Source organism: Schistocerca cancellata, chromosome 11 (genome assembly GCF_023864275.1).
Source record: "Schistocerca cancellata isolate TAMUIC-IGC-003103 chromosome 11, iqSchCanc2.1, whole genome shotgun sequence".
Taxonomy (NCBI): Eukaryota; Metazoa; Arthropoda; class Insecta; order Orthoptera; family Acrididae; genus Schistocerca; species Schistocerca cancellata.
In genome coordinates, this window is record NC_064636.1 from 76,356,052 (window position 1) to 76,380,335 (window position 24,284).

Below are 24,284 nucleotides of genomic sequence, written 5' to 3' on the forward strand. Positions count from 1 at the left end.
TGCCCCTCGAAACAAATCTGGCTTCTAATTGATGTGCATTCGGTCATTATCTTCTAGTAGCCTCACCCTGTCGTTTGAAACACGCATTCGTAACTAAAATTCCTGTTGCATTGATGCAAAGGACGTCCCGTCCTCAAATCAATGAATACTACTAAAACTTTTTCATTTTATGGAGTATTGATTCCTTTTACTAGGAATGAATGATTTAATACTAAAATGTTCTGCAGAACATGAATAGTTTGTTTCGTATTCAAGAAATTTTTCAACGTAAGTGCACCATGTTGATTCTCGGATTATTTCGCCATGACAACGTGGAGATATTATACAGCTTAACAGTAAAGTTGTTTACAACATTGTTACTTTTTGGGTATGTGGAAAAATCCGTATGTCGCCACATATTTTATAACTCAACCATTACCACATTCCATCTGTTGACTGAAATAACAGTAAAGTGAAAAAAGTTCTGATGGAAGCAAAATGAAAATACTGTATGACAGCAACATGGCGTACTCGAATGATACGGAACTTGGTTCAGTTGCAAACGACAGATTGTAAATGAATAGCAGCTATACGGCAAGTTAAAAAGATATAGATAGCATAGCTCGTGTTTACAAGGTTCAAAAATTTTCAGTTAGTAAATATATTACTTAAAAACTGAAAGCCATGTGTACAGGCAGTAAAAAGCAATTTCTCCTGTTAATTGATACAAAGTAAAGCGCCAACTGAGGGCACTTAAACAAAGGAAACTTTGTTAACAAGCTGGGAAGTAAGCAGGCTTAAACTTCAATATGAATACCAGACTTACTGTTGAACAGTAGATTTTCTGTTGGCGTGGATTATTATTATATTTATTAGAACAGAGACCACCCGGCTGTCAGTCTTGTAAGTCTTAATATTGAAGCTACGTGATGTTCAGAACTGAAGTAGAAGACGCCCGGATCATACAACGCGAAGGTACTCGCGAAAACACTTTCATAATTTCCGAGGAACTGTAATTTGCTAAAGTTAAGGCAGTTTGAAGGCAGCTCACGTGGCTCATTCGATAGCGTCGGAGTAAGGTAATCAATGGATCGCTTGTTCGAATCTCGATATTGCCTCTTTTCGTTCAATTTGAATAACCTATAAAGTTAAACTATATGCTAATCAATACGTATTTAATATTTATGAAAATACGCCTTGATTGTGGTTATATATCGCATGTATTTCGAATTGAAATCATAGATATTTTACAAAATATTGTTAAAATTCCTTAACCATCTTAATTATTAATCCTTTTATAAAATATCCATGACTTAGAATTTGTACTCATGATGAAAACTACACTCATTAAAGATGTTTAATTTTTCATTAAAATTGGTTTAGACTAATTAGCATACATTTGATGAATTAGATACTAGAACCAGCACCGTCATTGATCACCAGATTCATTGCCCACTGCTACTGACGAGCCACGCGGACAGTCTTGACAAAAAAATTTAATTTTAGTGAATTACAGTTCCTCGGATATCTCCAGTCGTTTTTGTCTAATTTGGAGTTGCACCCAACTGCTTTCGTAGACTGAAATTTTAGTTCTGAACATCGTTTATGATAACCACTAAAGTAGGTGAAAATTACTTACAATTCGTAGCTGACCTTATTGACAGACTTTCACCATGTAACACGCACTCAATAAAATTGCCCCTCATCTCTGTCTGCTTGCCCCCACACAGACGGAAGGCATAGTACAGTCAGCTCGTCCATCTCGCGAGGAATGCCCTATGACACGGGTGCTGTCTCCTCTCGCGTTGCTTACCGCATGCAAGGACCTAGGTGCAACAGTGGCAACAGTATGCACTTAAAATGGAATTGCTCAGTCGCCACCATAGGGAGGGTGAAGATTTTGTTCATAAGATCCTCACTATGGACGAAACCTGGGCTCGGCCGCACCAGTATGGTTTTTGTAGCATACGATATCCGTGGTTTAATCCTGCATCACGTTGCACAGCGGGGGCAGACTGTCATTGCAGTCTACTGCAGCAGTTTGTTGCGACTTAACCTTCGTCCCGCCCTGAGCAGAAAGCGGCGCGGCACCATCTTCTGTTACTGCATCCCATCGTCCTCCAGGACGAGGCAGGATGGCAAACAGGGCGAGCCCGTGCAAAACTCTTGTGTACTTCGGGGTGGGACATCATAGAAGATCCGCCTTATTCACCCGATATGAGTTCACCTGTTGGCCCAAAATGAAGAGACTTCTTCGTGGCACGTGCTAAAACATAACACTATCAGTGTCCTTTTGAGATATCGACAGATGGACGCTTTGACACCTTCCTTCCGTGTAATATACACACATCAAAAAATGTTTTACATCTCCTCGGTTCAGATTGTTCCGGAACCTGTACAGAAAATTGGAATAGAGATCAACATAAACATTTCCGCCTTTCGTATTGCTCATGAAAAGCTCACATTACATGTTGTATCACCATACATAAAGACCTCTAATACCCACTAGCACGCCATCTTGCACTGAGGCATGCTTGTATTCGTCGTGTGGCGTACTATCCCAAGTTCATCAAGGCACTGCAGGTCCAAATTGTCCCACTCATCAGCGGTTATTCGACGTAGATCCTTCAGAGTAGTCGGTGGGTCACGTCATCCATAAACAGCCCTTTTCAGTCTATGCCAGACATGTTAGATATGGTTCATGTTTGGAGAACATGCTGGCCACTCTAGTCGAGCGATGTCATTATCCTGAAGGAAGTCATTCACAGGATGTGCACGATCAGGGCGCGAATTTTCAAGAAGGCGAATGCCTCTCTAACATGCTGCCGATACGGTTGCACTATCTGAGGATGGCATTCACATATCGTACAGCCGATACAGCGCCTTCCATGGCCACCACCAGCGGCGTTCGTCGGCCCCACGTAATGCCACCCCAATACAGCGGGGAACATCCACCTTGCTGCAGTCTAAGGCGTTCAGCCTGCTCGGGTTGCCTCCAAACACTTCTCCGACGATTGTCTGGTTGAATGCATATGCTACACTAATCGATGAAAAGAACGTGATGCCAATCCTGAGCGGTCCATTCGGGTTGATGTTGGGTGCATCTGTGCCGCGCTGCATGGTGTTGTGGTTGCAAAGATGTACTTCGCCATCGACGTCGCTAGTGAAGTTGCGCATCATGCAGCCTATTGCGCACAGTTTGAGTCGTAACACGACGTCCTGTGGCTGCATGAAAAGCATTATTAAACATGGTGGCGTTGCTGTCAGGGTTCCTCAGAGTAATAATCCATAGGTAGCGGTCATCCACTGCAGTAGTAGCCCTCCGGTAGTCTGAGCGATGCAGGTCATCGACACGTTCTCTCTCTGTATCTCCTCCATGTCCGAACAACATTGCTTTGGTTCACTCAGATACGCCTGGACACTTCCGTTGTTGAGAGCCCTTCCTGGCACAGAGGAACAATGCGGTCTTGACCGTCTAGGCATGGTTGAACTACAAACACGAGCCGTGTACCTCCTTCCTGGGGAATGACTGGAACTGATCGGCTGTCAGACCTCCTCCGTTTAATAGGCGCTGCTCGTGCATGGTTTACCGAGCGAGGTGGCGCAGTGGTTAGACACTGGACTCGCATTCGGGAGGACGACGGTTCAATCCTGCTTCCGGCCATCCCGATTTTGGTTTTCCGTGATTTCCCTAAATCACTCCCGGCAAATGCCGGGATGGTTCCTCTGAAAGGGCACGGTCGACTTCCTTCCCTAACCCAATGAGACCGATGACCTCGCTGTCTGGTCTCCCTCCCAAAACAACCCCAACTCGTGCATGGTTATTTACGTCTGTGGGCGGGTTTAGTGAAATCTCTGAACAGTAAAAGGGACTGTCTGTGATAGAATATCAACAATGTTTTACTAGTCCTGGGAACTGGGGTGATGCAAAACTTTTTTGGTGTGTAGAAATGGGACGATTATGTTGTGCGGATGAGATACGGTGAAAGTCTGTAAGGTCAGCAGTGATTTAAAACAGTCACTATTTTCTAACCAACTCATTTACCAAAATCACAAATATCAGATTGTCGGGTGTTCCCCTTGTTAATAAACGTAGCGTCCACGAAGGCTACTTCGCAAGGTCGTATTTACCTTGGAACGAGCAGAGTTCATAAGATAACGCAGGGATGTGCGCAGACTTAATCGTTCCCTCCGCCCCTTCCGTTACCCCATAACAGCCTTTGAAAGGATACAGTACCACTCCTGTTAGGCTGCTTAAAAAGATGAAATGTTAAGCTTACACGGTGATTCAGAGCAGCAGATGAGGGTAGACAGTGCTCAATCAACCAATGCTGGTTCGCATGTGTCCCCCTTCCCCAGGGTAGGGCTGTTGTCTCCTCCTCCCCACCACCTTGTTCTCCCGAGCTCCCCTCGGCCGCATTTAACCTCGACTGTGTGTGTGTGTGTGTGTGTGTGTGTGTGTGTGTCGCAGCAGCTCTGCATGTCGCTCGCTCGCACGCACACCCGCTTGCTGGCTGACGTAGCAACCCCCGCATGTTTCAGTGTGTCGCGAGTGGCTGGTGAAGGAGGACGGCGCTCTGGCATACAGGCTGCAGTCGGAGGAGAGTAAGTACAGCAACAGCGAGAGACCACCCACCGTGGTACTGGACAGTTGTAATTTGTGCCGCTACCCACGGAGATTAAGTGTTTTCATTTACTATGTAAATATTCTAATACTTCAATGCTGAACAAATTTCCACTGGAAAAAAATTAGTTTATCTTCTGACCACCAGGTGCAAATCGGGCTCCGTGAATGCAATAAAGGTGTATAGAAATGTTTCCGTGTGTAATAAGTTGGGAACGAGATGTGGCCAGGAGATGTGGCCAGGAGATGTCAAAACAAGTGAGAATGACATCGCGATGATTTCCTGGACCGCCGCTTACACAATGTAAGTATGAGCACGGGAGACGTCGAAGAGATGCTGTGCAGCGTCAGATACGCATCTGGTGGCCAAAATAGGAGCTGATTTTTTTCCAGCGTACATTGGTGGATCAGTAACGCATTAGAAAATCTACAAAGTTTCGCTGCCATACGATAATTAAATCACACAGTGGACCTCTGAGTAGTTGCACTTAAATTACAGCTGCCCCAGCTTTCCCTTCTTTACAGCAGATACATTTAAGACATTAGGACACTATTACACTATCATATTTCTTTGTCAAAGTTGACATGTCAAATATTTGTCAAAGGAATTCGATAGTGTAAGAGGGAACTTTGTCAAATCTCGCCTGTCGTCAAATATGATCAAATCTAAGGCCTCGCAGTAGGTTTGATTATAAAAGTCGCTTGTCTTCTGTTCACTGCAATGTGAAATGTTACCACTTGGAGCGCTAGCATCGCTGCAGCGTTCTGTCACTATAGTGTGTTTGTAAACATGCCTACGAGTTCAGTTTGTGTGTGCCGTAAACTACAAAATTAATAGAAATTAATGAAGCTGAAGAGGCGCTTTACAACATAAGGCACCGTGAGTACAAAAACAGATTAAGAAGACTAGAGAGAAACAAAATTGCGTCGGTCATTAGCCGGGAGATACGTCACAGGCCCACGGCTGCAAATACATCTCCAGTCTTATTAATCTATTTTTGCACTCAGGATGCCCCACATTTTAAAGCGTCTCATCAGCTTCATACATTTTGATTAATTTGGTAGTTGTGGGACACAAAAAGTAATCAACACTTTAATCTACAATAAAAATAGTTTTCAATGTACGTCAGGTGCAGTGAACAGATATTGGTCCTTCAGTGTTTTATAAATTGCTTCACACTTTTCAGGTATTGTAGTAAATGTGCAGTGTGGTATTAGCGTGCGGTACTGTAAGCTAGAGTAACACTCTCTCTCTCTCTCTCTCTCTCTCTCTCTCTCTCTTCCCCCCCCCCCCCCCTTAGTAAGAAGTATGAATCTTACTGAGTCTTCTGCAGATATAGCAGTTCTGAAGTAAGTATTGTGCTTTGTGATGACACTTCACTGTGCAAATATTGAAATGTATGCTCATCCACTCTTAAGTAATTTATGTACGACTTATGCCCTCCACTAGAAGCTCATGGAACAAATTTTTGCTCAATGCCTTCGTTTCCTCGTAAAACCCACGGCTTCACCCAGGTAGGTTTCTTCTTCTTTTTCCGCTTCTCTTCCAAGTGCTCACACAGTGCTATGTGGTTCATGCAACTACTGCGCGTAATAAGTTATCAGCCGTCTTGAACTATGACGAAAAATGACAGTGTAATACCTCTTTCTAGCGCCACGCCAAATATCGTTGTGAAACAAATTTGACGAACATTTGATCATCTTTGATCAAATCTTGGACAGAGAAATAAGATAGTTTAATACCGGCCTTACCGAATGGCCCTCAGTGATTTTCGTGGAGAAAATCCCAACACGTCTGGGAATCAAACCCGGGCCCGCTGCATCGGAGACAAGCATGTAGCCACCCAACTAAGTAGGCGGCCAATCACACAGTGTCTTAGATGCTCCGCAGTCACTGTTGTTAAGTAGGAGCCGCGACTGTGTGCCAAAGGGGCACAGATCAAAGTTAACCGCATATTTCTGATGCCACTTTTCGTTAGGGGAAAATGTTGTCGGGATTTGTTTAAAATCGGTGAGAGTAAGAGGTGCTAACTCGACTGTGGAAGTGTACTTTAATCAATCGTTGTTAGTGTTGCGTCAGGCCTAACATTATTACACATTGCATTTTGCAAGTTTTCACGGCCACAGAGGGTAATATAAAATTGTTCGGGTTGTTTCACTGTAGTCCCATGGGACCCGTGCTTCGAAGACACATCAGTCACGACCTTCCCTCCGTGAAGATGCATTCAGCAGACGGACGAAACAGGCTTATCTAACAGATACCAGAACACGACGGCACAATAGCCCGGATAATTTTAATTTAAGCACATTGCAGTTCAGACGGTGAGTTTCACATGGTCAAAGCGACACACAATTTAAAACAGTCAGGTTAAGGTACAATAGTGGACTAATAAACGAGCGGATAAGTGTCGTACCGTACATAGCACTTAAAGCTGATAACATTGATAGCCTCTTTCCAAGAAACATTTATAGTTGGCCATTCGGTCCTTCGGGTAAAACAGTCAGTGATTTCAACGAAATGCAGTTGCACGTAAGGAACTGAGAATTGAAGACTTGCGCGTGGTAGATTACGTTCAAGTACTAAATCTCGACGACAGAGCGCACTGTCTTCCGCTGTAAGCGGGTAGTTGCAGGATAGTGCTCCATAGATGGCGTTGGCGCACGTGCCGTTCGTCAAATGGGGGTTTTCGTTGCACGGCAGAATATGCTTACGCTATCTCGGAGGTAGCGTTCGAGAGGCTGTAGTGGAGGTTAGTACTAAATAACTGACATTACTTTTAAAATATCTTAGTGGAGTTAACTCATTTGGCTATGGATGTAGGCATCGAGAATACAAAAATTTCTCCGTTAGCCGTAGACTTTGTCTGGTAGTTCGGACGTAGCGGTAATTAAGTATCTCGTCTCATCGACGCGATGATTGTTTTGTAACGTTTTGTAGGCAGATACTCATTTCTAAATTTCGGAATCTGAAACCCAGCATACTCTACACACACTTTTGTAAGACATAGCAGAATATACAGGTCGTTTCAAAGTAGTTCCTTATTCCGTTAAGGTAGATTCACGAAGTCCAACAATACAGCATATTGCTTACTGTTGCACAGCGGCAATTCCCTTTCGGACCAAAAGTGTGTACACGAGCCACATTACGGTCGCGAGATTGACGAAACCGAGCGGTAGTGAGTGCGGCTCTCTTCCATTTCCACTTCACCAGGAAAAAAGTTAACGAGAAATAGGAATGGGGGTTTGCGAACGTGTTCTTTTTAAAGTAAAAGAACTAATTGCGACACGTGTAACTCTGCATCTGATGCTGGATACATAGGTTTTCAAGAATGCTAGAACACACTTTTCAACGAACCGTTTAAAAGGAATTCGCCCGCAAATTGGTACGAACGATGCTTTAATGGACTCTCATTTTGCAACGAGATTGGCTATCGCACTACAGTTTTTGGCTAGTAGTGATTCATGCGGAAGTTTTGAGTACCTATTCAGAGCCACTTGCCGTGTGTGTGTGTGTGTGTGTGTGTGTGTGTGTGTGTGTGTTAGGGGTGGCATTCATCCCTCCGTCTCCCTTACCACTTCCGTCTAGCACTAAATTGGTGATCCCTTGATGCCGCAGAATATATCTTACCAAGGGATCCCGTCTTCTAGTCGGGTTGTACCATGAATCTCTCTTCTCCCACATTTTATTCAGTACCACCTCATTACGTCATCTGATCTTCAGCATTCTTCTTTCAAAAGCTCCTATTCTCTTCTTATCTAAACTGTTCAACGTCCATACTTCCATACATGGCTACACTCCATGAAAATACTTTCAGAAAAGACTTCATGACGCTTAAATATATACTCCATGTTAACAAATTTCTCTTCAGAAACGCTGTCGTTGCCATTGCCAGTCGACACTTTTCCTCCCTACTTCGACCATTAGTTGACCAGTATAGTGGGAAAATTCGTAAGTTAATAAATGTGATACGAGATTAGTCAAGACGTGTTTTGTTGAGGTGCTTCTGTTCATTTTTTTTTTTCAAAGAGGGCATTTGACAATGGCTGAAAACCGAAACTTTACTGTAAATCTTTGTGTCGTTCCTGGGATGATTGAAATGGTTCCATCATTTAGAGTTCACTCGTAGATTAAGACAACATTTTAAATTACAAAATTCGATCAGTAATTGTATGAAATACTCATTTTTTGCCAGAGGAAACCGTTAGATACGCAACCTGAAACTCACTGGATGACAGTTTAGTAAAATATTGGAATACTCCCAAACCACCACCCAGATTTCGTTAATTATAGCCCTGTACGTTGCATCCCTAAGGAGTGCATTCGTCCAGATCTGCCACGTAGCACAATGAAACAGCTGTCGCGATTGTGTGTTTAATCAGCGCCATATTTTGTTCATGATGAGAATAAACCTGGAGTAAACACTACGTCATGTATTCTTCCGCGTTTGTTTGAATCTCATTGGATTTCGTTTCGCGTGAAGTGGAACCCAAGTTGTGACCAGTACAGTGAAGTACGATCATAAAGGATACGTTTTGTGCTGTTACGCGCATATAGATTGAGCGATAATGTGCGGGACAGCAGCTTCACCGTCCCATTAGACTTGGACAGCACTGGCCAACCAGCGGTCCAACTACCCTGCAATCATAGAGCAGTTGCAGTTCGGACGTAAAGAGACGGGCAAAGAAACAATACAGCTTCGAATGTATATAATTATGAGAGAGAATGAAGTAGTGTTCGGCAAAACTCCAGAGCTCGCGCGCGCTTCTTGGGTGACCAGGCGAAAAGCATAAAATGCTCTCGTTCTCACTGGACATCGAAACACAAACAAGAGAGAAATTACCCAGTGCTTAAGTTAGGAATTTTCGTCAGAGCGACCTGTGTGTAATGCGAAAGCATACTGCACGTATTCCTCCGTACTATTGAATACTAAAGCCACTCGTCGGGTAATCACTTAGCTCCTTTGTATCCGAATACGAGAAATACATTTCAGCACTGAAACTGCCATCTGCTACGTTGATAACAAGCGGATAAAAGAACGGAATGCACGAAGCCACCCGGGCGCCGCATTTTCTCCTCCTGTTTTATGACCTGCATTCTACTGTATATACCGGCAGCGTTCGAAGGGACGTGTCAAAAAGCTGTGTGCGTTACACTACCTCTGGCGGCTTAAGTCTTTTGATTTCTCGGGCCAAATCCATTAACTTGGCTCCAGAGCAGTTCTGTTGGCTCCAGAGCAGTTCTGTTGGCTCCAGAGCAGTTCTGTTGGCTCCAGAGCAGTTCTGTTGGCTCCAGAGCAGTTCTGTTGGCTCCAGAGCAGTTCTGTTGGCTCCAGAGCAGTTCTGTTGGCTCCAGAGCAGTTCTGTTGGCTCCAGAGCAGTTCTGTTGGCTCCAGAGCAGTTCTGTTGGCTCCAGAGCAGTTCTGTTGGCTCCAGAGCAGTTCTGTTGGCTCCAGAGCAGTTCTGTTGGCTCCAGAGCAGTTCTGTTGGCTCCAGAGCAGTTCTGTTGGCTCCAGAGCAGTTCTGTTGGCTCCAGAGCAGTTCTGTTGGCTCCAGAGCAGTTCTGTTGGCTCCAGAGCAGTTCTGTTGGCTCCAGAGCAGTTCTGTTGGCTCCAGAGCAGTTCTGTTGGCTCCAGAGCAGTTCTGTTGGCTCCAGAGCAGTTCTGTTGGCTCCAGAGCAGTTCTGTTGGCTCCAGAGCAGTTCTGTTGGCTCCAGAGCAGTTCTGTTGGCTCCAGAGCAGTTCTGTTGGCTCCAGAGCAGTTCTGTTGGCTCCAGAGCAGTTCTGTTGGCTCCAGAGCAGTTCTGTTGGCTCCAGAGCAGTTCTGTTGGCTCCAGAGCAGTTCTGTTGGCTCCAGAGCAGTTCTGTTGGCTCCAGAGCAGTTCTGTTGGCTCCAGAGCAGTTCTGTTGGCTCCAGAGCAGTTCTGTTGGCTCCAGAGCAGTTCTGTTGGCTCCAGAGCAGTTCTGTTGGCTCCAGAGCAGTTCTGTTGGCTCCAGAGCAGTTCTGTTGGCTCCAGAGCAGTTCTGTTGGCTCCAGAGCAGTTCTGTTGGCTCCAGAGCAGTTCTGTTGGCTCCAGAGCAGTTCTGTTGGCTCCAGAGCAGTTCTGTTGGCTCCAGAGCAGTTCTGTTGGCTCCAGAGCAGTTCTGTTGGCTCCAGAGCAGTTCTGTTGGCTCCAGAGCAGTTCTGTTGGCTCCAGAGCAGTTCTGTTGGCTCCAGAGCAGTTCTGTTGGCTCCAGAGCAGTTCTGTTGGCTCCAGAGCAGTTCTGTTGGCTCCAGAGCAGTTCTGTTGGCTCCAGAGCAGTTCTGTTGGCTCCAGAGCAGTTCTGTTGGCTCCAGAGCAGTTCTGTTGGCTCCAGAGCAGTTCTGTTGGCTCCAGAGCAGTTCTGTTGGCTCCAGAGCAGTTCTGTTGGCTCCAGAGCAGTTCTGTTGGCTCCATATTGTAATGGTACAGTGGCAAATGCAAAAATGCAGCATTTCTATGGTGTCCTGGATGCTGTGAAAATAATTCGTTTTCATGTTTCTACGACGCATCGGGGGTATAATACAATGGGCATAGGCCAAATAATGAGTATTTAGTTTTTCATTTTTTGCCTTAAAATTTTTCTTAATTTAAGCAACCTTTAACAGTCTTTCATGAACTATAATGATTAAGAATTTAAATTTGAAATGAAAATTGGAGTTTAGCGTGCACTATGTAATTAAAAATGATATACAGTATACATAAAAATGAATTTTATGATTGCGAGATGTAGGTAATTCATATGGAACGAGAAGAAAATTTTCTCAGACGAGAATTGAACCAGCGAACCATGTGCTGCAACAAATCACAAAGCTATTTCACTACCGACTCCGCTGTACATTGATATTCATAAGTGGTTCTCTTTTCTCCAAAGGTCTCTTCAATTTTCCTGTAGGCAAACCCTAGTGAGAAAAGCCTCCACATCCTTAAATTTGTCCTCTAGCCATTCCTGCTTAGCCATTTCGCACTTCCTGTCGATCTCGTTTTTGAGACGTTAGTATTCCTTTTTGCCTGCTTCATTTACAGCATTTTTATATTTTCTCCTTCCATAAGTTAAATTTAATATTTCTTCTGTTACCCAAGGATATCTACCAGCCCTTGTCTTTCTACCTAATTGATCGTCTGCTGCCTTCACTACTTCATAGGTACCCACTGTTCTTCTACTGTATGTCTTTCCCCCATTGCTGTCAATTGTTCCCTTATGCTTACCTTAAAATTGGTACCTCTGGTTTAGTCAGTTTATCCAGGTCCCATCTTCTTAAATTCCCACGTTTTTGCAGTTTCTTTAGTTTTAATCTACAGTTCATAACCAATAGATTGTCAGTCCACGTCTGCCCCTGGAAATGTCTTAAAATTTATAACATTGGTTCCTAAATCTGTCTTATTATATAATCCGATATCTGTGGTAGGCTTGGGCTTCGTGTCTATCTTCTTTACAATAATGCGTTCACTATGCTGTTTGTAGTTGCTTACCTGCACTCCTATTTTTTTATTCATTGTTAAACCTATTCTTGCATTACCCCTATTTGTTTTTGTATTTATAACCCTTCATTCACCTGACAGGAACTAGTGTTCCTCCTGCCACCGAACTTCACTAATTCCCACTATATCTAACTTTGGCCTATCCATTTCCCTTTTTAAATTTTCTAACCTACCTGCCCGATTAAGGGATCTGATATTCCACGCTCCGATCTGTAGAACGCGTTTTCTTTCTCCTGATAACGACGTCCTCCTGAGTAGTCCCCGCCCAGATATCCGAATGGATGACTATTTTACTTCCGGAATATTTTACCCAAGAGGACGCCATCATGATTTAACCAGACAGTGAAGCTGCATGCCCTCAGAAAAAATTACGGCTGTAGTTTCCCCTTGCGTTCAGCCGTTCACAGTACTAGCATAGCAAGGCCGTTTTGGTTAGCATTTAAAGGCCAGATCAGTCAATCGTCCAGACTGCTGCCCCTCTTCAGGAAACACACGTTTGTCTGGCCTCATCTGTATCGCTGAGGCACGGAAGCCTTCCCACCAGCGGCAAGGTCCATAGTTCCAAAAATCTTGTCTTGAAATGATTAGTTCTCCAAAGAGTCCGAATATTAAAGTAACGTTAATATAAGACCGATTTCTACTCAAATAGTATTATAAAAGAACTTATGTACGTTGTGGTAATAAAGTTTATGCAATTATTTACAAGACACACCACAGAATAAAATACTTTGTTTTTGTTGCGAATGGAGTTATGCAACATGGTTTGCATATCATGTCCAGATATTAAGATGATTCACTGTGTCTCAAATAACATAAGTTCATATTTTTAAAAATCGGGTGATCCTTTTCCTTCAACCTGTATTTAGTCTTCAGTTGCGAACAATATTTGCGTTGGATTCTGAATTTCGCCTGCGCAAGGACAGTTCTGTCGCCGCATAAGCTAGCGAAATCTTTTTCTTGCACTTTTTTGTAGCTGTGTTGGCAGCACGATAATGCGGAGGAGCCCGCGATGGTTGTGCGTGAGTCGGCGGGTCGCCGTGGGAAGGCTGGAGTTACCCTGTAATTGACAACGCTCCCCCCACGAGTCAGGTGACGCCGTACCAGCGACCACCTGTGCCTCTTTGTCCGCCCCAGGGGAGGCGCGGCGCACCTGGCCACCGTGCGTTCCGCAAGTCGCGAGACGGGAGTGCAACTACTGGCAACTCTGCCGCGCCGTATTGTCTCGTGCTTAACTACGATTTTCCTGTATCAGTGAGTTCCGTGAATGCTACTTTTCGGTAACTGCGATTTGTCGCAGTTTAGATTCACAGCATGTACCCCTCCGCCATTACTGAGACTTAGTTCTCCTGCGATAACGCGATTAATCACCGTAGATCCTACCCTGTCATTAGTCGTAACCAAAGAGTAACCTGCCAATGCAACCGAGAAATGTCTTCTCGCCTGTGTAGGCGACTGTTTGAGGCCCTAATGTAACGTTTCAATAACCAAACTGACAAGTTATCTGAAATGGTAATACTAAGAGGATCACTCCAAAAGAATGCACACTATTTATGTAAAAATAGTTTTCATTCTCCTTCTGTGAAAGTTTTACAATGTGTAGGTACATCCTACCCGCTTGTTTTCAAACTTAGTTCAACCTGTTCACGTGAGTGGCGCCGTCACAGCATGTTTTCGAGATGGCTGCTACACTTGAAGTTCGTCAGAAGCAACGTGCTGTCATAGAATTCCTGTGCTGTGAAAACGAGACAGTGGGAAACATCCACGAGAGGTTGAAAAAGGTGTACGGAGGTGCTGCTGTCGATCGCAGTACAGTTAGTCGGTGGGCAAGCAGGTTATGTGACTAAAGCGGGCACGGCAATATTGAGGATTGTCCTCGCAGCGGCAGGCCTCGTACTGCACACACTCCAGACAATGTGCAGAGAGTTAACGAAATGGTGACTGCTGACAGACGCGTCACAGTAAACGAATTGTCACGCTACGTCGGGATAGGGGAAGGAAGTGTTTGCAGAATACTGAATGTGTTGGCGTTAAAAAAAAGGTTTGTGCCAGCCAGGTGGGTTCCCAGAATGTTGACAGTGGCTCACAAACAAATAAGGTATGCAGCGAACTTTGGGAACAGTACGAGAATGGTGGAGATGAATTTCTTGGAAGATTTGTGACAGGTAATGAAACATGGCTCCATTTTTCACCAGAGACGAAGAGGCAATCAGTGGAGTGGCATCATGCAAATTCACCCAAGGAAAAAAAAATTCAAAACCCACATCTTCTGCTGGAAAAGTTACGGCTACGGTGTTCTTCGGTTCCCAAGGACTCTTGCTTGTGGACGTCATGCCAAGTGGAACCACCACAAATTCTGATGCATATATGATGGCACTGAAGACACTTAGAGCTTGACTTTGTCGTTTTCGACCACATCGGCAAAAGCAGGATATTTTGCTGTTGGACGACAATGCATGGCCACATGTCGGTCAAAAAACCGTGGAAGCGATCACAAAACTCGGATGGACAACACTGAAACACCCGCCTTACAGCCCTGACCTGGCTCCACGTAACTATAATCTCTTTGGGAAACTGAAAGACTCTCTTCGTGGAACAAGGTTTGAAGATGAAGACTCCCTTGCGCACGCTTCCAGAGGCTCAAACAGCTTGGTCCAGAATTTTACCGTGCTGATATACAGGCGCTGATTCTGGTTCCAAGATGGCGTAAGGCAGTTAAGAGGATGGAAATTATGTGGAGAAATGGAAAATATTGTTACTAAAAGATGTATCTACACACTGTAAAACTTTCAAACACGTAGAATAAAAGATGTATTAAAAAAAGTGTGCATCTCTTTTGGAGTGACCCTCGTAATACTTCCGACGATTCTTCTTCAGTGGTTGCATGAAGTACAGAAAGTACGCTTGCCCAAGGGACAAAATCTCGTCTCAGCAAAACAGTAGTATTAAGTTTGTTGTACCTATGTTCTTCCTTTGACTGTAGTTGAAATTAATGGAGCAAGTTTGAAAATATCGATAGTGTGATTCTCAAATTACCACACAAAACCATGGTTTATGTTTAAAATAAGGATTCTAACCACACGATATGTAATATCTGAACCACATTGTCAATCATTCGATACAGTAATAATTCTAAATACCAGTGACAGCGGAACTAGAAAACCTGGCGCAACGTCTTTACACAGTCTTCGTCAGAAGTAATGTTAGTTTCCAAGTTTGTAAATGAACGTAAGGGCATCGTTGATGCTAAGTATGAGACCTCCCCCCACTCAACTGATTTCATTACCAGAAATATTAGCAGCATAAAGGTTTAATAATCATCGGGATTTTGCAGACGCAGTTCCCATTTCAATTAAGACTCTTCTATGTACATTTAGAAGAGTCGTGAAGATTCAAAATGATCCAAAAAATTCTCAGCGTAAAGGAGCCATGATCGATAAAATAAGTGTACAAAATGAGTATTGGCACAGTGTCGCTAAAGTCATATGTGATGAAATGGATGATAAATAAATGTGAACTTGTACTTGTGAAGTAATGGAATGATAGCCCGCTATTGAGAAATACTTAGAGATGCGAGTAAATACGCTGTTTAGCTTTTCCTGTAGTTTACAGAGAATTATCATTTTGGCGCGCAACTCCGGAAGCAGCAGCCAATCGCATTAAAGGAACACCATGTAGGTTGTCTTTCTCGCGATACCTGTAGCAAACAAATGTCATCGGTACCTCACACTAGTGTCATCTTACCAATGTTGCCTTCTCAACTGCTCTAAGGACAACTTCTTCTACCTGAATAAGATGGCTGCAAAGCCAGTACATCGGCTGCAGTGCGACAAGGTCTGCACGTCATTAGTTAGATGGAGAAAATTCTGCACAAGCGACGGCCAATTGTTTGTATTTTACCCGGTTAGTAGTAAACATCTACATGGATACTCTGCAAATCACATTTAAGTGCTTGGCGGAGGTTTCATCGAACCACCTTCACAATTCTCGTATAGCGTGCGGAAAGAATGAACACCTATATCTTTCCGTAAGAGCTCTGATTTGTCATATTTTATCGAGGTGATCGTTCCTCTCTATGTAAGTCGGTGTCAACAAAATATTTTCGCATTCGGAGGAGAAAGTTGGAGATTGGAATTTCGTAACAAGATTCCGTCGCAACGAAAAACGCCTTTCTTTTATGATGTCCAGCCCAAATCCTGTATCATGTCTGTGACACACTTCCATATTTCGCGATAATATGACACGTGCTGCCTTTCCTTGAACTTTTTCGATGTACTCCGTCACTCCTATCTGGTAAGGATCCCACAACACGCAGCAGTATTCTAAAAGAGGACGGACAAGCCCAGTGTAGGCAGTCTCCTTAGTAGGTCTGTAACATTTTCTAAGTGTCCGGCCAATAAAACAGTCTTTGGTTAGCCTTCCCTACAAAATTTACTGTGTGATCCTTCCAATTTCAGTTGTTCGTAATTGTAATACCTAGGTATTTACTTGTTTTTACGGCTTTTAGATTACACTGATTTATCGTGTAACCGTAGTCTAACGCGTTCCTTTTAGCACTCATGTGGATATTTAGCGTAAACTGCCAATTTTCGAAACATTTCCATATTTCTTCTAAATAGTTTAGCAGTTTGTTTTGATCTTCTGATGACTTTATTAGTCAATAAACGACAGCGTCATCTACAAACAACCGGGACGGCTGCTCAAATTCTCCCCCAAATCCTTTATATAGATAAGGAACAGGAAAGCGCCAGTAACACTACCTTGGGGAACGCCAGAAATCACTTCTGTTTTACTTGATGACTTTCCGTCAATTACAACGAACTGTGACCCCTCTGACAGGAAATCACAAATCCAGACATGTAACTGAGACGATATTCCGTAAGCACGCTATTTCACTAAAAGCCGCTTGTGTGGTACAGGGTCAAACGCGTTCCGGAAATCCAGAAATACGGAATCGATCTGAAATCCCTTGTCAATAGCACTCAACACTTCGTGCGAGTAAAGAGCTAGTTGTTTAACAAGAACGATGTTTTCTAAACCCATGTTGACTGTGTGTCAATAGACCTTTTGCAACCGAGGCCAAGCAAATGCCGGTTATTCAGAACTAAAATACCGGTATAGATTTTATCTGGCTGGTTCTTCCCATTCTTGGTCAGGTCTCCACGTCTCGACACGACGACGTGCTACTTGTTAGACTTGTTTGACCACGGTGGGAGCGTCTACGGCACAGTGGACTGCGCTATTCTGCGTTAACTCGTCTAGTGCCATGCTACGGTACTGTGGCGCGGGATTTCGCTGTGTAGTGCTGTCGATATAACGAATCTTCCAAAAATATCGATACGTCGCCGATATCATCTGATACACTGCTATATAAATACCAAAACGGCAATGTAGAGTGCCGGATTTTTATTTTATGTTTGTTTTCACAATGTATTTGAGGTTATTCTTTTGAAACTGTAGAACAACATAACGTTACTTTCACTGTGTGGAGTGTTACTGCTTTCCGAACTTTAATCACGTCCAGTACCTCTCTTTGATGTGTATATGTGGCAGAAAAAACTGCAACTGCAGTGGTGGCGAGGTGGGTGAATGAAAAAGCAATAGCACACCAGTTGGTTAAAAAAAAAAACGCAGCTAGAGTCTCCGCACTGGCACTCTTCAAAAACAGTGCTGAAAATGAACAAAAATCTAAATGGTTAGATTGATCTTCACGGAGGGTGGTGACGTGACGTGACGTGTGAGGAAGGAGGGGCGGGGGGAGCTGACGTAATCGGCGCAACGTTTTTCACCACGCAATTTTAACACAACTGCTAGCTCTGGCATTTACAGAATTAAAAAAAAAGTGAAGTCGACAGGAAGTATTCCAGACAAATTCAGTATGACACCTTTTATTATTGGGCGCTAACGCGCAGTTAAAATTGTTAGGAACATGGTTGTTGACAAGCGTGAACGTACAGCATTTACCTTCAAATTCTTACTTTAAAAGGGGATAAGCAGGTTGCTAGCTTGTTAATGTACAGAATATCTAATAAGGAAATACCTAATATACAGCTCTAAATTCGGCGGTATCTGTACATAGTGCAGCCGATATTTTTATAAGCAGATACGTCGACATTTGTGCAGCCGATATGTACCATGCTTGGAGTGATATAGGCTTTTATTAGAACCAAAAAAAATACAAAAGTTCAAAAAAATATCCGACAGACGGCGCTGATGAGAATAGCAATAATTAACACAACAAAGTAAGACAGAGCAAAAATTTTCTTTACAGGAAATGCTCAATGTCCACCATCATTCCTCAACAATAGCTGTAGTCGAGGAATAATGTTGTGAACAGCACTGTAAAGCATGTCCGGAGTTATGGTGAGGCATTGGCGTCGGCTCTTGTCGATGCTACTTTCAGATGCGTCGATGCTACTTTCAGATGCGTCGATGCTACTTTCAGATGCGTCGATGTTTTTAAAAATACGAAGTCCTACATGCTACGGTACTCTGGCGCGGGAGATTCACGGTGTACCACGGCTCCCGATACACGCTACGGAACAAACAAAAATACTGATCTAACATCGTTTCTTCTGTGGTATAGCACAGGGTATATCAAAATGAATGTACGGGTTTTAAGGCTTTGTAACACACATTGCATTCACCTTGCAATTATAAATAACACACCAAATGACAGTTTTTCTTACAATTATCCAATGTGAACACCGGTCACACATACAGTCGATAGTTGTTCCGAAACCTTGATCAATATGTCGGGAGTAACAGTTGCAATAAAACTTGTTTCTAAAGTCGGATAGATTATCTGGTATCGTGTTTGAACGTGGTCATGCATAAAATGTTGTCAACCGACCCCTTGCATCCAATTCGCCGGTCGGATACGTCGCCGTTTAACCAGTCGCGTACTGAGGCGGCGCACAGTCTTGCTCCCAAATAAAGATGTGTTGTTCAGCTTCTTCCCACTGAGGCACAGGCCATAGCTGTAGCACATAAAGATAAGGAACATCAGCTACAGTCGATTAACCGAGAAAGAAAGGCCCATAAACTTCCGCGGAGATATTTCTGGGGGCTAAGCGTGAAGGCTCGCACTCTTTCGACACGTTTTTCACTCACTCTTTGTCATTCCATACTCTTCCCTTTGCGCACGGGTATACAGACAAAACTGAGTTGGTCTTTTATTGATTGTACTGTTCACAGTTCTAAGTTGAACGTAATAAATGCTACGAAGCCTTAAAACCGTTATGTTAATTTTGAAACACCTTGTGTGTACCTTGACAGCGTATCGCATTGGGATTGGTATAGAAGCCGGCGCACTAGGCACAGTCTGGTCGTAACGTGAGAGATCCCAGTGAAAAGGCACTGCGACTGAAACATGGTGTCGCGTTGCTTAACTGAGTAATGGTGACTCACCAGAGCTGCAGACACGGCAGGAAGCAGATATCATCCGCTTTGTCTGCTCTTCCGCTCGCACGAAGTACGGAGCTCTGGTAATTACTCTGTCCACTTGCGCCAGCGTGCACGCAGGCTTTCGCGATCGTACGCGGGAAGCGGAGCTACATGTCCGTGCCAAGTGTTTGACTTGTGCTACTCACTGCATGAAACGAGTTGCATGAAAATGGTTTCGTATTCTATAGACACGGTGCCAACTGTGTACACTTCAGTTTCGCCGTTTGTGAGTGCCATACATTCTTGTCTAAAATGAAAGTTTTGGCAGCTGCAAGAGTTGTGGCGGAGTTGATGCTTCTTTGCGTGGAATCGCTGCATAAGAAGATAAAAAAAACTTAAATGTTTGGGTTCGCGAGTGGATCAAGGAGACATCAGCTCGATTACTCTATGTTGCTAAAACAAATTGTAGCGGAAGACCCAAGACGTTATTTTAATCGCCTCCGAATGGCTAAATGGCTCTGAGCACTATGGGACTTAACTTCTGAGGTCATCAGTCCCCTAGAACTTAGAACTACTTAAACCTAACTAACCTGAGGACACACACACACACACACACACACACACACACACACACACACACACACACACACACACACACACAATGCCCGAGGCAGGATTCGAACCTGCGACAGCAGCGGTCACGCGGCTTCAGACTGTAGCGCCTAGAACCATTCGGCCACCTCGGCCGGCTCCGAATTACACCAGACCAGTTCACGTATATTTTAAATACAGTCGGCAATGCAATAAGGAAAAAGATACTGTAATGCGTGAAGCATTGTCGCCGGAGGTAGTTACAAATAACATTGCGTTTCCTGGCAAGTGGCGATTCACATTATTCACTAAAATACCTGTATCGTGTTCTTAAGTCCACAATTGCCAAATTCGTTCTAACTGTTTGTGTTGCCATCTACATGGGACTTGCAGAAGACATAAAGGTGAAGCGTAACACTGTTTAATTTTTTATGTTAGTAAAGATCAAAGATACATTTGCAGTAAGACCACACCATTAAAACTTAATTCATTGTGGCATCGTAGTATTTTTTGGACAGCCCTGCAGGACCCTGGTCAGGTCCCTCCAGGACTACTTTAAAACTCTAAAGGAGTCCATGACACGTCGTTTTGCGGCACTTCTTTGTTCTCGCTGAGCCCTACACGATATGTTAGTCAGGTGTATAAGTTTCTTCGGTGTAAAACAGCGCTAGCATCTGCATTTATGTTCCACAAGCATTCGTCGCAATGTTTCCATATTTTTTGTCAGTCTCGTCCGTATGAGGTGTAATCAAAGTTGCAGGAGCCATTTCCGTCGAACACGTTGGCTGAGGCAACATAAAGAATTTTTTTTTGCGAAAAATAAAACGAACAGATTGAGTGGGAGCATTGAGATATTCCCACGCGTGGCTTCGCCATAATTAACGTTGTTCTCCTCATACTGCTTCACGCAAACGGCGCGTGACTTCCCGGTAGTATTCCTTATTGATCGTACGACCATAAAGGAGGAACTCGTGATGCATTATCCAATTACAATGTAAGAAAATAAGAAACGTCAAATATGGTCGAATTTTTTTCAGTCCCGACTCTTCAGGCCGTTTTTGGGACGACGTGGCCTCTGTTTAGAGGTCATACTCGTATACCCATATTTCGTCACCCGTTATAGCCTTTCTCAGTTCTGGATAGTTGTCTGCTTTCTCATCAATGCGTGAGAAATGTCTTCGCGATATAGTTTTTGGTCGAAATTTATCAATTTACGAACAAACTCTGCGCTTACAGGCTTCATGCATAAAACATCCAAAAAATTTTTCTTGGCATGAGCCGAAGGATATGCTATCACCGAAATACTATGATGGTGACTCGGCGATTTTCCAGAATTTTCTTTACGACTTCGTCGTTATCGTCAGTAGTTAGTGTGCTAGGGCATATATGGCGGTCGTAGACTTAAGTGTCTTCTCGATCCTCATCGAAGCGTTTACATTCCTAAAATCTTGTCTTAATCACACACGTGTTGTCCAGAAAGTAATGCACCGCATTTTTCTCTGCTGAAAACAATGCTACGAATGCCGAACATTACGTAATATTTGTAGTCTACTGAGTGAGCGCGTTAAGTTTCCGTCACTTAAGACACGTAGCGTGGCTGCAGGACATCTTCAAAATGGCGTCTGTAGTTGATGTACGTTACGAGAAATGTACCGTCATTGAATTTCTCACTGCAGAGAATATAACTGTGGAGAGAGTATTTACAAACGCTTGCGCAAAATCTGTGTTGACAGAAATACAGTTAGTCGCTGGGCACGGAGGGTGAGGTCATCAGAAGGCGGTTCGGCGGAGCTCCAAGATTTGCAGCGGTCGGGGAGACCATCCACAGCTGTCACATGTTGAGGACGATAGTGAGGTGATTCACACAGGGCAAGGGTTGATACCGACAGGGCGTACACGCCCTTGTTCCGCGCTGAGGAAGGCCATAGAACGGGATGGAGATGATGTGGAAAAACAGGGTGTGTAGATAAGACTACTCTTTCGTGTGTAATTCTCATTATATTCAATAAAGAATTGTTAAAGAAAACATGGGGTGCATTACTTTCTGGGCAACCCTCGTAGATTTGTCGAAAGCCACAGGCAATATTTCGAATGCGGCGCTGCTCTTTATTCAGTTTTTCAAGAAAAATTTAAGGGGATATTGTATGTCCCTATGCCGCCAATGTTAAATTATCGAATTTTGTGACCCATTATCTTGGAAACTTTTCAAGACGCGAACTTAATTTTTCATAATCATTGCATGCACCTTTCTCGGTACACTGAACCAGAATTATTAAATTGCATTGTGGGGCATGGTTTCTCACTCAATTTTTTGACAATTTTGTAAATAAATGAACATAAAAGCCAAACAACTAAGGATATTTTAATTATTGTAGTTCCATACGTATTGAATCTCACACTTGGCATGCTGTGAAAACTTCATGTCTCTACCGTCAGTAGTATTTTACAAAACGGGCCATCTATTGCAAAAAATGTAGTTCAGGGATGTTGAGGTTTAAAACTTGTATTATAAATTCTTATACAGACTTAAATTTCTGTGTCTTTTATGCACTAGAATTGCGCTGGCCCATGCTGTCTTCTTCAGTGCCACAACAGCTCAGTGCTTGCCGCCTCCTTTTCTTTCTTGCTTCTTTCGTCATTTGCTGAGCAGCTAACTCTGCTTCACGTACACAAAGCTCATCCAGTTCACGCAGTCCTTGAGCTGTGTTGTGTCCAAATCTTACCCTAACTTCTCCAGAACCTTAAGTCTTTCATAGTTCCCACCCGTAAAAGTTATTTCAGCATCAAACACTGCTAAATTTAGATTCAGGAGGCCAACAAATACATTTTTAGTCTCACAGCACCACAGATTATTATTGAAGGACTCATTCACATTCTGGGTCTTCCCATATAAACACTTTAGTAGCTCAGGATTTGCCAAATCTATGTAAATAGGTTTGATTGCCTCAATTACTGCCAAAGGAAGAGAATGTATATGTGTAAATTCATGGACGTTGCCAGAAAATTCAGCTTGCCTATATTTAGTGTTTGGAGGTGGACACAGAGCATGACGTGACTTTTCATTGGTCGATACTCGATGAAAGGAAGTGCACCACACAGCTCTTCATCTTCTCTAAATTGTTAGTTACCTCTAATGGCCTTCGCATAATATTCCTGTAATTCATCAATTACTTTCCGGATACTAGTTTTCGTTGAAAGTAGTGTGATTATCGGCTATTTTTGAAGTAAGCTAACATAGATTGATTTTTATACGCAAATAAAGGACTGATTCGTTTATTCATAATTCAAACTTCGCAGACGTAGCAATAGGCACAAAAACAAAGCAATTCACAGCCTTCTAGAATGCATAATTCCAAAGATGACTACTCAACTGTTGCATTATATGGGTAGCCGCGAAATTTGACTCCCACGTCAACATCCTAAATATTTATTCAAGGTCTCAAAATTGTCTGACGTTAATGTATTATATACCAAAATGTTTAGAAAAGTCAAATTTCAGCGAGTTTCACGTAAAATGCAAATTCCTTGATCCTTCTTGGAAAGTAAAAATTCCCCGATACGTGTAACCTTGTAAACTGTCAGCTACAAGGTGTATAACTTTGCTTCCGTCGTTTGCCCGATAGGTGGCGACAACGGTAAGTAGCGGTCGAAAGAAACAGATCGCAGACCTCAGGCAGTTAGCTTGGACCACGTGTGTGTGCATCATAAAGTTATCCTTGATTAAAAATGTCAGTTTGAGCCTAATTCTCATTTGTGGGAGGCGTTACTGTTTTGTTTAAATATGAAAACAGCGGCCGAGTCTCGTCGAATAAGAAAGAAAGAACATGTGAAAGAACATGTCGTGAGTGGTCGTAAAGAACGGTGATTTTAACGTCGTATACCGGCGTAGTGGTGGAAGAGATGTTTTCGAAGATGCAGAATTGGAGACATTTCTGAGTGAAGACTCGTGTCAAACTCAAGAATTGGCACGATTAGTGGGAGTGACAGAGCAAGCCATTTCAAAACGTCTCAAGGCTATGGGCACTATTCAGAAAGAAGGAACTTGGATCCCGTGTGAGTTGAAACAGGGAGACGTTGAAAAGCGTTTGTGTTGGTGAACAGTTGCTTCAGAGGCAAAAACGGAAGGGATTTCTGCATCGCAGTGTAACCAGGGACGAAAACTGGGTTCATTACGCTAACCCTAAAGGCAAAAATTCATTGGGATATCCA

The 24,284-nt window shown here is 43.4% G+C and overlaps 1 protein-coding gene across 2 annotated transcripts in view; it reads left to right on the plus strand.

Moving 5' to 3' along the window:
* LOC126108780 (coiled-coil domain-containing protein 50) overlaps positions 1-24,284 on the plus strand; it is a 145,568-nt gene that overhangs the window by 81,340 nt on the left and 39,944 nt on the right. Inside the window, exon 2 of one of the 2 annotated variants that reach the window (XM_049914130.1) lies at positions 4,522-4,584. The exons of the other annotated variant lie outside the window; for it this stretch is intronic. Within the exon in view, the coding sequence (XP_049770087.1) occupies positions 4,522-4,584 (63 nt within the window). The remainder of the gene's footprint in view (positions 1-4,521; positions 4,585-24,284) is intronic. 2 annotated transcript variants of the gene reach the window in all.